Source organism: Zophobas morio, unplaced genomic scaffold (genome assembly GCF_036711695.1).
Source record: "Zophobas morio isolate AGI-343-1 ecotype UQ-CSIRO unplaced genomic scaffold, CSIRO_AGI_Zmor_V1 ptg000904c, whole genome shotgun sequence".
Lineage (NCBI taxonomy): Eukaryota > Metazoa > Arthropoda > Insecta > Coleoptera > Tenebrionidae > Zophobas > Zophobas morio.
In genome coordinates, this window is record NW_026973006.1 from 1 (window position 1) to 11207 (window position 11207).

Below are 11207 nucleotides of genomic sequence, written 5' to 3' on the forward strand. Positions count from 1 at the left end.
TAATTAATCCGGCGGACGAAGATGGTTTATGGTTTGTTTTTACCTACGTCCGCCGTGATTGTGCCTTATGTGCCTGGTTCGTCTCTTTGTCGGTCTTGTCGTCCTTTCCCTATCCTGTCGGTGGCATTCGTCTGTTAGTTGTACGTGCGTGATGTGCTTGTTTGTTTGTTTTGTATTTTGTGTTGCAGACCGCTGCGCTGTGCTGCGCTCCTCGATCTTCGATGTTCGTTCGTCGGATCTTGGCACTTTTGCTTCGACGTTTCGACTTCTCGGATCCATTTCTACTCATTTTTTACCCTTATCATCAGGCAACGGCCATACCACGTTGATAGCACCGGTTCTCGTCCGATCACCGAAGTTAAGCAACGTCGGGCGCGGTCAGTACTTGGATGGGTGACCGCTTGGGAACACCGCGTGCCGTTGTCTTCTTCTTTTTGTTAAACTTTAGTTTTTAGTAAAAAAAAACGATGTGTTTATTATAAGTGTGTCATAAGTTAAGCTAGTTTTTAATTTAGAATTTAAGTTAGTCGCTAAGATTTTCCACTCGCGTCCTTCGACTCGAAATTTTCAAACATTCCGCTCCCGCCAGATTTTTTGTTTTTGTTTTGCCCTATCGCGAACACCCCCCTTATTCTTTTTTTTTTTTTTTTTTTTTTTTTTAAGTCCAAAAAAAAATTTACAAGTCCAGATCAGATCGAGGTGTCGCGGAACGACACTCTACTACGTTTAAAATAAATGTATTTATGTCTGTGACGATAAAATAAAATTAAAGCACGACGAGAACTTATAAACGAACGCCGTACATGGACAACGAGATCAGAATCATTCAGGAAGACTCGAAAAGAAACGAATCGACGCTTGATCTTTTAATTTGAAATTTATTCACGCTCGATCGTGAAAATGCAAAAAAACAGCCGTTTTGTTAGGAACATGCGTTATTTATTGTACGCGAGTTCCTCGAACAGACGGCCAGTATAGATTTGCATCAGTTTCGTAATTCTGGTATTAAAATAATAATAAAAAACGCGACCGTTTTCTTCTCGATCTTATGATTTCCTGATAAAATCGATCGTAGAGAGCACAGCGCTTCGTTATGAAGAAATAAATAATATAAATTCCTTCTTGCGGCGGGGGAAAAAAAAAGAAAGAAAAAAAAAAAACAAGTACGTTCCCGTGACCTGACTTATTTACATATCGTATAAAAATCGATCGATAAAAATATATCGCTGTTTTTTAACATAGTTTCATTTCGAAAACCTCTAACCGAAATCGATCGTACGTACGTACGACGCGGACGGAATTTAAACATCGCACACCCCGAAACGAAAAGTATCATTTTATTCGTTCATTTAATAATCGAATAATAATAAAGGGGAAAGAAACATTCTCGAGGTTCGTTAATCTCTTATTTGTAAGGAATGCGATTTGTGGTTCTGAAAAGAACCGATTTGTTTGTTGTTGTTGTTTTTTTTTTTTTTTTTCCGGAAAGATGGACGACGGACGACGACAGAAATGATAACAAAATCATTCTACTTGGAGCTGGTGTACTTGGTGACGGCTTTGGTACCTTCGGAGACGGCGTGCTTGGCCAATTCACCGGGCAAGAGGAGACGTACGGCGGTCTGAATCTCCCTGCTGGTGATGGTCGAACGTTTGTTGTAGTGGGCGAGGCGGGAAGCTTCGGCGGCGATACGTTCGAAGATGTCGTTCACGAAACTGTTCATGATGGACATCGCCTTGCTCGAGATACCGGTGTCGGGATGTACTTGTTTCAACACCTTGTAGATGTAGATAGCGTAGCTCTCCTTCCTCCTGCGCTTCTTCTTCTTGTCGCTCTTCGAAATGTTCTTTTGGGCCTTTCCGGCCTTCTTGGCGGCTTTACCGCTAGTCTTGGGTGGCATCTTCGAATATTCGATAAGAGTTTAACAGAACAGAACGCAACGCTACGCTCGGTTCTCGACGAACGAATAAAAATATCACCCCGCGTGCGACTACTTTTATAACGGACCGTCTACCGACTCAGGCCACGCCCATTCGTCCTAGCCTTCCTATGCGCCGAACTGAACCGACCGCACGGAGGGTATAAAGCCTAAGCCGCGACCGCCGGTCCGATACATAACCGAATAACGCAGCAGTCGATTACGTGTCTCGTCGTCGCCGCTCGTCGCTCGCTCTTCTTGTTTATATTTCGTTTTTCGCAAGAAAATTAAAGAAAATGTCAGGACGTGGAAAGGGAGGAAAAGTCAAGGGAAAGGCGAAGTCCCGTTCGAGCCGTGCCGGTCTTCAGTTCCCCGTCGGCAGGATCCATCGTCTCCTCCGTAAAGGAAACTACGCCGAACGCGTCGGTGCCGGAGCTCCCGTCTACCTCGCCGCCGTCATGGAATATCTGGCCGCCGAAGTTCTCGAGTTGGCAGGAAACGCCGCCAGAGACAACAAGAAGACCAGGATCATTCCCAGACATTTGCAGTTGGCGATCAGGAACGACGAAGAGTTGAACAAGCTCCTTTCCGGAGTGACGATCGCCCAAGGCGGCGTTCTGCCCAACATCCAGGCGGTTCTCTTGCCCAAGAAGACCGAAAAGAAGCCTTAAACTCTTTTCATTTTTTTTAAAGAAACGGACCGGACGGACGACCGCTTTACCGAGAAAAAAAAAGAAAAACAACAACCCACATCATCGGCCCTTCTCAGGGCCACTAATTTTTTTCAAACGATTAAATGCTCGCAAACTTATCTTAATGGAAAACAAACAAAAAAAAATAATAGAAAGAAAGAAAAGTACTTTATATGACACGATATCGTTTTTCGATTCGAAAACGTTAATTTTTTTCTTATTGTTCGTTCATTTTTAAGCTTTCTCTCTGTCACTTCTCGTGAATTTTACTGCAAACGTTTAAAAATACGTGATTTTAATTTAATTTTTTTCGTTTTTCCATTTTATATCGTCATTATTATTTCTTTAAAAAAAACCAACACAACCAACCATTCATTCATTCATTCATTCATTCATTATTTATTCTCGACATATAGTAAGCGAAATTTTTTATTCGTTAGAAAAATTTTGTGGTTCTGAAAAGAACCGTTTTTTTTTTTTCTCCGATCTCGTTTGTTGTCGTGGCGTATATACGGAAAAGTCAAAGAATCAAAATCACCGACGATTAAATTTCTTGCTATTGCAAAAAATTAACCGCCGAAACCGTAGAGGGTGCGTCCTTGACGTTTCAAAGCGTAGACGACGTCCATGGCGGTGACGGTCTTACGTTTGGCGTGTTCGGTGTAGGTGACGGCGTCACGGATCACGTTCTCGAGGAACACCTTGAGGACGCCTCTGGTTTCTTCGTAGATCAACCCGGAGATACGTTTCACACCGCCGCGACGGGCCAATCTTCTGATGGCCGGTTTCGTTATGCCCTGGATGTTGTCGCGCAGGACTTTGCGATGACGTTTCGCGCCACCTTTTCCCAAGCCTTTGCCTCCTTTTCCTCTACCGGTCATCTTGGAATATCTTCGAAGAAGCTTGCGAGAGACGTGGATTCAGAACGGTGTTCGAAAGGGAACTGCGAAAATTACGAAATTCGGCGTCGTTTTATAACGTTCCCGAGCTACGCCCATTTCTGGTCCCGCTCGACCAATAGACACGCGCAGAGAGCGACTTTGTAGCGGTGAACGTTATATAAGGTTCGCCGCGAGCCTGTCGGCCGTTATTTCCAGTCAACGTGTTCGTAACGTCCGTCTGCTGCGTGTTCGTTCGTCGATCGATTTTAATCTTTCGCTTATTTTTTCGAAATGGCAAGAACAAAACAGACCGCTCGTAAATCTACGGGAGGAAAAGCCCCCAGAAAACAGCTCGCCACTAAGGCCGCGAGAAAAAGCGCACCGGCGACCGGCGGCGTCAAGAAACCCCATCGTTACAGGCCCGGAACCGTCGCTCTCCGAGAGATCCGTCGTTATCAGAAGAGCACCGAACTTTTGATCCGCAAACTGCCCTTCCAACGTCTCGTCAGGGAGATCGCCCAGGACTTCAAGACCGACTTGCGTTTCCAGAGTTCCGCCGTGATGGCTCTCCAGGAAGCTAGCGAAGCTTACCTCGTCGGTCTCTTCGAAGATACCAACTTGTGCGCCATCCACGCCAAACGCGTCACCATCATGCCCAAAGACATCCAGCTGGCGAGACGCATTCGCGGAGAAAGAGCTTAAAAAAAAAAAATCGACCGACCATCAATCACACCGTCATCTCTCAACTGTCAGTTCTCTTTTCGAAAGAGACAAAAAAATCGGTTCTTTTCAGAACCTCAATATTTTTCCTAACGAATAAAAAATTAAGCAACTTTTTCGAGAATCGAATCGTTCGAAAACTTAAATAAAAGATAAAAAATTTAAATTAAGGCATGCAAATTCATTCATTCATTCATTCAAATCAATCGTATCGATCAATCAATCATTTATTTCATTCATTCATTATTCGAATATGGGTTGAGCGAAAATTTTAATTCGTTTGAAAAAAATTTGTGGCCCTGAAAAGGGCCATTTATGCGTGCCCCTTCGTCGATATGTACGATCGGAGCACCGCCGGGAAACAACAACAACGACGTCGTCGTCATCATCTTCTTCGAACGCTCACTTTTTTCTTTTCGGAGAAGCGGCTTTCTTCGCTTTGGCGGAGACGGCCTTGGTGGACTTGGGTTTCGGAGCTTTCGGTTTCTTCGTGGGTCCGGCCTTGTTAGATCTTTTCGCTTTCGAAGGAGATTTCGCCTTCGACGCCGCTCTGGCGGCAGCGGCGGCGGCGGCCTTCTTCTCTGCGGCGGAGGCGCTGGCAGCGGCGGCGGCGGCCTTCTTCGCTTTGGCCACGGAAGCGGTCTTCTTTTCGGCGGCGGCCTTTTTCGCTTTCGGCGCGGTCTTCTTCGAAACCTTAGAAGCCGCCTTCTCGCCGGCGGCGGCGGCGGCTCCGGCGGAAGCGCGTTTTCCCGCGCCAATCGCGGCTTTCTTCGTCCTGCCGGCGCCGGATTTCCTCTTCCTTTCGGCGGCGGAGGCGGCGGCTTTGGCACCGCCGGCGGTCGTGGAGGCCAACTTGAAAGAACCGGAAGCACCTTTGCCTTTCGTCTGGACGAGGGAACCGGAAGCGACGGCGCCTTTCAGGTATTTCTTGATGAACGGAGCAACTTTTTCGGCGTCGACCTTGTAGTTGGCGGCGACGAATTTTTTGATGGCCTGGAGGGACGATCCGCCGCGTTCTTTCAAACCTTTGATGGCGTTGGTCACCATCTCCGAAGTCGGCGGATGGGAAGGTTTGCTCCTGGGATTCTTCGCTTTCTTTTCCTTCTTGGCGTGAGGCGTTCCGGCGGAGGAGGCGGCGGCCGAAGCTGTCACCGCGGCGGAAGCTGTTTGATTTTCTACGTCTGCCATTTTACCGAACAACTGATTGTTTTTGTTATTAAAAAAAGTCGATGGTTATCGGTCGCACGATCGAATTTGAATAGTGGCGAAAACGACGTCTAAGTGTCCCCGACGTAAACCAAGCGGACTGTAAACTAAACGCGCGACTTTGACGGAATTCGCTCGAAATCGGCGGCCTCGCGCTCGACTTTCGGGTGATGACATCGTTCTCTTTTCGCCGTCACCACCGCCTCCTTGTCGTTAGACGGACGAAACACGGCCTCAGACCTTCCTCGACGTTTATTCGAGTATTTTTCGACGAAGCGGGAATCGGCGAATCGGCAGGGCGTCCGTCCGGACGCTCGCTCGAAGAAGACCTTGTCAAAAGTCGAACAACGTACCGAAGGTGGACGTCGACGCTCCGACGTCCGTCGTCGCCGCCACCGTGACGACGCTTCGACGAGGTGAGCCTCCGTCCATGCTTTCCGGTTTTTTACACCCTCGGGGACGATCGGAAGACGTTTTCTCGTCAAAAAACGCCTCCGAAAGAGGCAAGGTACGGTCAAAATCGTCACCGCTTCGAAGCGACTCTTCCGATTTCGACGATCTCCTGGGGCACGGGGGGCTCCTTCGACGTAGATCGTCGAACGAAAACGACGGAACGGACTTTCGGCCGTCCTCCGGTGGCGGTCTCGTCTCGGTACGAGGATGGGAACATTAAAAATTTCCATGTCGAAGGCGCGACGAGATGATTCGGTCTCGTCGTTTCCTCGTACCTCGAAACGACGAGGAAATTCGGATTTTTTTTATTTTTTTCCGTACGAGATCGATCGACGATCGAAATTGCACGTCTGACGAAAATTTCCTTGCGGATTTTTCCAAAAGTTTCTTCGTTTCGAGTGTCGTTTTCGAGCCGGGACCGAGCGCGGAAACCCGCAGCACCGCACCGACGGCGAACGAAAATTCTTTCTTCGATTCACGTACGATACGTTTTCTGTCTTTCCTGTGGCCGCTTTTCATAGTTTTATTTTCTTTTTTTTTTCCTTCTTCTTTCGAAGATCTGAAAGACTACATTCTATGGAGTTTATTTAATCTATTATTGTTTACAGACGAACGAACTTCGAACTATTTTAACATCTTTCAACTATTATTTTTTAATTCAATTCACTTACACTATTATATTATCAAGACAAGTGTTTTTCAAAGCATTCGAACCATCGAGATACGGCGAATTTATGACGGCGGTTGTTTGTAAAATATTGCAAATGCTGCTTTTTGGGTTATATTTATATATATGTTGTCCGGGACTTGTTTTTTACGTATATTTACGATTACATTCACACACAGGTGGCCAGGTGGCGGTAGTAGGGTAATTAATCCGGCGGACGAAGATGGTTTATGGTTTGTTTTTACCTACGTCCGCCGTGATTGTGCCTTATGTGCCTGGTTCGTCTCTTTGTCGGTCTTGTCGTCCTTTCCCTATCCTGTCGGTGGCATTCGTCTGTTAGTTGTACGTGCGTGATGTGCTTGTTTGTTTGTTTTGTATTTTGTGTTGCAGACCGCTGCGCTGTGCTGCGCTCCTCGATCTTCGATGTTCGTTCGTCGGATCTTGGCACTTTTGCTTCGACGTTTCGACTTCTCGGATCCATTTCTACTCATTTTTTACCCTTATCATCAGGCAACGGCCATACCACGTTGATAGCACCGGTTCTCGTCCCAGTCTCGCTCGAGCAGTCGAGCAAGTCAGACGTGTCCGTGCTGCAGCAGAGTGAGTCATCCCATTGCGCCAGCCAAGCGACTGCGGTCGCAACCGCAAACCGCTGAGATGTCTGCTTCAGACAACTCAGATAGCGAAGGGTACACCACCCCTAGCCATAAATCCCGATCACCAAGAAGAAAAAGGAAGCAAAAGCGACCACTACAGCTTCAAAACAGATTCGCAGTTCTCTCCGAAGAAAGCAACGACATGGAGTATGATGCCGTAGAAGAAACCCAGGAAGTAGAAAAGAAAGAAAAAAAGCCACCCCCAATAGTTATACATGGGCGCGAGCAAACACATCAAACCATCGCAGAAATATGTGAGAAATATGCACCCAGCGAATACGAACTGAAATACACCCGTCAACGGATCATCATCGCCGCCGGCAAGATAGAGCAGTACAAAAAGATAAGAGCAGAACTCGATCAGCGGACAATTCCATATCATACGTACACACCGAAACAGGAAAAAACGAAATCATATGTGGTGAGTGGCCTAGATAACGACCCCCCGCCAGAAGCTGTACTAGAAGCGATAAAAAATTGCGGAATCGCAATTAATAACGTCACAAAAATGAAAAATACCAAGAGGCCGTACTACATAGTCACCACAGCGAACACCAGCACGCTAAAAGATCTGCAAAACAAAGCAAGAACAATCCTCCGAATTAGAGTGAATTGGTCACCGTATGTCAATAAAAATCAAGTAAGCCAGTGCAAGAGATGCCAAAGCTGGGGTCACATTACGAAAAATTGCTCCCTGCCCCCTCGCTGCGTCAGATGCGTGGGAAACAGCCATTGGACCAGAGACTGCCCATATAAGGACCTGAAAGACAAGCATCCGGCCAGGTGTGTCAACTGCGAGGGAGAGCACGCTGCCTGCGAACGAGAATGTCCGGTCTACCAGAGCAGGATAAAATACATAGCCGAACAAAGAAAACAGAGACAAGAAACAATCGTAGCTGCAGCGCGAAAACCGGCTTGGGTTCCAGCACCGCCGCCAACTCGCAACGTCTGGCAACAAAAACCGCCAGCTGTACCAACGCGAAGAGTGGAAAATCCAGAGCTACGACAAGGTAGGGACGCTCCCAGTAGTGAATCAAACGTGCAGCCAGAGCAATCAAAAAATCCGCTAATAAATAACTCAAATGATAACGAAACAAATAGCTTTATGCAATTGAATGCGGAGCTAAAAAAGCTCTCAGAAACAATCAATATTACAAATATGATCCGGGCCGTGCGGGATCTCACAAATAAACTGAGCTCCTGCACGACCGGACGAGACAAATTCTTAGTAACCTTAGAGTTCTTAACTAACAACCTGGCTGATTATGGCTTCTAAAACTCTAATCATAGCACAGTATAACGCAAATGGCATCCTAACTAAAGCAGCAGAGCTAATGGCATTTATGTCCACACATGACGTGGGCATAATGGCCATTACCGAAACCCATCTCAAAAGTAGTCACAAATTTAGAATTAAAAACTACACCGTTTACCGGCAAGACAGATCAAACAATACAGCATGGGGCGGAGTGGCTCTTCTAGTTAGAAGTGACATTCCGCACAAAGACATTAAAATCACACTGAATAGCGCAATAGAAACGACTGCAATCCAACTCATAGACAATACAACGGTAGCGGTGGCGTATAACAAACCAACTAACAAGCTAAAAAACACAGACTTAGACACATTATCCGGACTTTCACACAAATTAATAATAGTTGGTGACCTCAACTCGCGACACACGAGTTGGGGTTGCCATATTAATAATCACAACGGGTACAAATTATTAGACTACCTTAACAACAGTACGTTAATTCTCCACCCAACAACCGAACCCACCCATTATCCTGCAAATGGCGGCACCCCAACGCCGATAGACCACACAATTACCAAAAATATAAACATAACAGCGCCACGGGTGGTCAACGCAATGAACTCGGATCACAGACCTGTCATAATAGCAATCCCAAACCAATTTTTCGAACAACGCACAATCAAAATTGAATCATACAAAAATGCCAATTGGAAAAAATTTCGGCAGCACCTAGATCAAAATTTAAAACTAAATAATAAAATATACAATTCAGACATATTAGAAAAAGAGGTAGGTAAATTCATACGTACTTTACAAGTAGCAAAAAGTTTAGTAGCAACGACAAAAAATATAAATCCATACAAAGATCAACTTCCGGACTCGATAAAAACCCAAATTACAAACCGAAATAAAACCAGAAAAGTCTATCAACAAACAAGAGACCCGCAATATTTAGAAATCGTCAAAAAAATGAATAATGAGATAAAAGAAGCAATCAAGCAATATCGTAATGATAAATGGTCGACAAAGCTCGCCAAACTAAATCCAGCCGATAACTCATTGTGGAAGCTGACAAAGGCATTAAAAAAGAAATACGACCCAATCGAGACGCTCCAACACAACAATCGTTCGGAGCTAACTGACCTTGCGAAGGCCGAAGCGCTCGCCGACTACTATGCTAGCGTACACACTGATGACGCAACCGGAAATACCGCCGAGCAACAACATATCGAGCACGTAGTAAACCAGGTGATCCAGATGCATCACCCGGAGGTCGATAAACTCGAAACTGACGTATATGAAATCACAAACTTTATCGCAAAACTACCAAACAACAAGGCCCCGGGTGAGGACGGTATCGATAACAAAATACTTAAGAACCTGTCGAGGCATGCCATGCAGCAACTTACAAACATAATAAATGCAATAATAAAACTAACACATTTCCCCCAACAATTCAAAACAGCTATAGTGATACCAATACTAAAACCAAATAAAAATAAGCAACTTCCAAGCTCATATCGGCCCATCAGTTTATTAGCAACTATATCAAAATTAACAGAAAAAATTATCCTATCTCGAATCAACAAAGTCATACACCAAAACAAAATTCAGCAACCGGAGCAATTTGGATTCAAAAGCAACCATAACACAGTACAACAACTTGTTCGAATCACAAATGACATAATACATACTTTTAACAAACGAAACAACACAGCCATGGCATGCCTAGACATAGAAAAGGCATTCGATAAGGTGTGGATCAAAGGCCTGCTATACAAATTAATAAAGCTAGAATTTCCGAAAAATCTAGTCAAACTATTGCACTCGTACTTAACGGAAAGAAAACTGAAGGTGAGGATAAACCACACCTTGTCGAACGAAAGAAGGATTGGAGCCGGAGTCCCCCAGGGATCAGTCCTGGGACCGGCCCTGTTCAATCTCTACCTACATGACTTCCCACAATTTAAACAAACAAATACGGCGCTGTACGCTGACGATACAGCGCTGTATGCCAATTCTCACTCCGCCCAAGTGGCGACAAAGCAAATACAAATCCACCTAAATCTCCTACAACCATATTACAAAAAATGGAAAATCAAACTTAATAGTACCAAAACTGAGCATATCATTTTCTCCCGAAAATACAGCAACAACAAAATTTTTACAAAACTGAAAGTAGGAGATTCGAAAATCGAACCCTGCACACAACTTAAATATCTAGGTCTTCACATGGACAGCAGACTAAATTTCATAGAGAACCTTAAGCAACTGCGACGAAAGGGGGAGATAGCGTTAAAAAACCTATACCCGCTTTTGATTAAAAACAATTACCTCAGCACCAAAAATAAATTACACGTGTATACAGCCATAATCAGACCAATCATCACGTACGCCGCACCCGTCTGGCGCGGAGTAAGCAAAACCACACTATCCACTCTTCAAGTATTCCAAAATAAATGCCTTCGTTTAGCATTAAACAAAGATAGATACACCAAAATTACTGAGCTGCAAACCCTATCTGGCATCCCATCAATTCGAAATTATATCGAAAAGCTCTCTGGCAATTTTTACAAATCACAAACTAAACATAATCCATTACTAAAAAAAGCCATGCGCCATCCGCAGGGCAAGCACAAATTCACACACACAGGAGCGTCCCTGTCATAATTCCCTCTCTCTCTCTCCACTATCAACATCTTCACTAACACCTTTCCTACGTCTTTCCTTTCATCACTTCAGCTAATCTATTTTTCC

General features: G+C 45.0%; 5 protein-coding genes and 1 non-coding gene across 6 annotated transcripts; 3 read left to right on the forward strand and 3 right to left on the reverse strand.

Moving 5' to 3' along the window:
• The first annotated feature begins 307 nt into the window (after positions 1–307).
• LOC135122164 (5S ribosomal RNA) lies at positions 308–426 on the forward strand. Its single transcript, XR_010279264.1, has one exon. It is a non-coding gene; the product is annotated as a 5S ribosomal RNA (ribosomal RNA).
• A 998-nt stretch (positions 427–1424) lies between these two features.
• Positions 1425–1901, reverse strand: LOC135122162 (histone H2B). Its single transcript, XM_064046381.1, has one exon. The coding sequence runs from the start codon at positions 1899–1901 to the stop codon at positions 1530–1532; it is 372 nt and encodes a 123-aa protein (XP_063902451.1). The 3' UTR covers positions 1425–1529.
• Positions 1902–2135: 234 nt separating this feature from the next.
• On the forward strand, positions 2136–2761 carry LOC135122159 (histone H2A). The gene has a single exon (XM_064046378.1). It carries the CDS (start codon positions 2216–2218, stop codon positions 2588–2590), a length of 375 nt encoding a protein of 124 aa, XP_063902448.1. The 5' UTR covers positions 2136–2215; the 3' UTR covers positions 2591–2761.
• A 185-nt stretch (positions 2762–2946) lies between these two features.
• Positions 2947–3552, reverse strand: LOC135122160 (histone H4). The gene has a single exon (XM_064046379.1). The coding sequence runs from the start codon at positions 3490–3492 to the stop codon at positions 3181–3183; it is 312 nt and encodes a 103-aa protein (XP_063902449.1). The 5' UTR covers positions 3493–3552; the 3' UTR covers positions 2947–3180.
• A 231-nt stretch (positions 3553–3783) lies between these two features.
• On the forward strand, positions 3784–4341 carry LOC135122161 (histone H3). The gene has a single exon (XM_064046380.1). It carries the CDS (start codon positions 3784–3786, stop codon positions 4192–4194), a length of 411 nt encoding a protein of 136 aa, XP_063902450.1. The 3' UTR covers positions 4195–4341.
• Positions 4342–4614: 273 nt separating this feature from the next.
• Positions 4615–5400, reverse strand: LOC135122163 (late histone H1-like). Its single transcript, XM_064046382.1, has one exon. The coding sequence runs from the start codon at positions 5398–5400 to the stop codon at positions 4615–4617; it is 786 nt and encodes a 261-aa protein (XP_063902452.1).
• Positions 5401–11207: the final 5807 nt, after the last annotated feature.

Excerpts from the sequence above, each read along its gene's own strand:
- LOC135122162 (XM_064046381.1), bottom strand. The coding sequence starts at position 1,901 with ATGCCACCCAAGACTAGCGGTAAAGCCGCCAAGAAGGCCGGAAAGGCC.
- LOC135122159 (XM_064046378.1), top strand. The coding sequence starts at position 2,216 with ATGTCAGGACGTGGAAAGGGAGGAAAAGTCAAGGGAAAGGCGAAGTCC.
- LOC135122160 (XM_064046379.1), bottom strand. The coding sequence starts at position 3,492 with ATGACCGGTAGAGGAAAAGGAGGCAAAGGCTTGGGAAAAGGTGGCGCG.
- LOC135122161 (XM_064046380.1), top strand. The coding sequence starts at position 3,784 with ATGGCAAGAACAAAACAGACCGCTCGTAAATCTACGGGAGGAAAAGCC.
- LOC135122163 (XM_064046382.1), bottom strand. The coding sequence starts at position 5,400 with ATGGCAGACGTAGAAAATCAAACAGCTTCCGCCGCGGTGACAGCTTCG.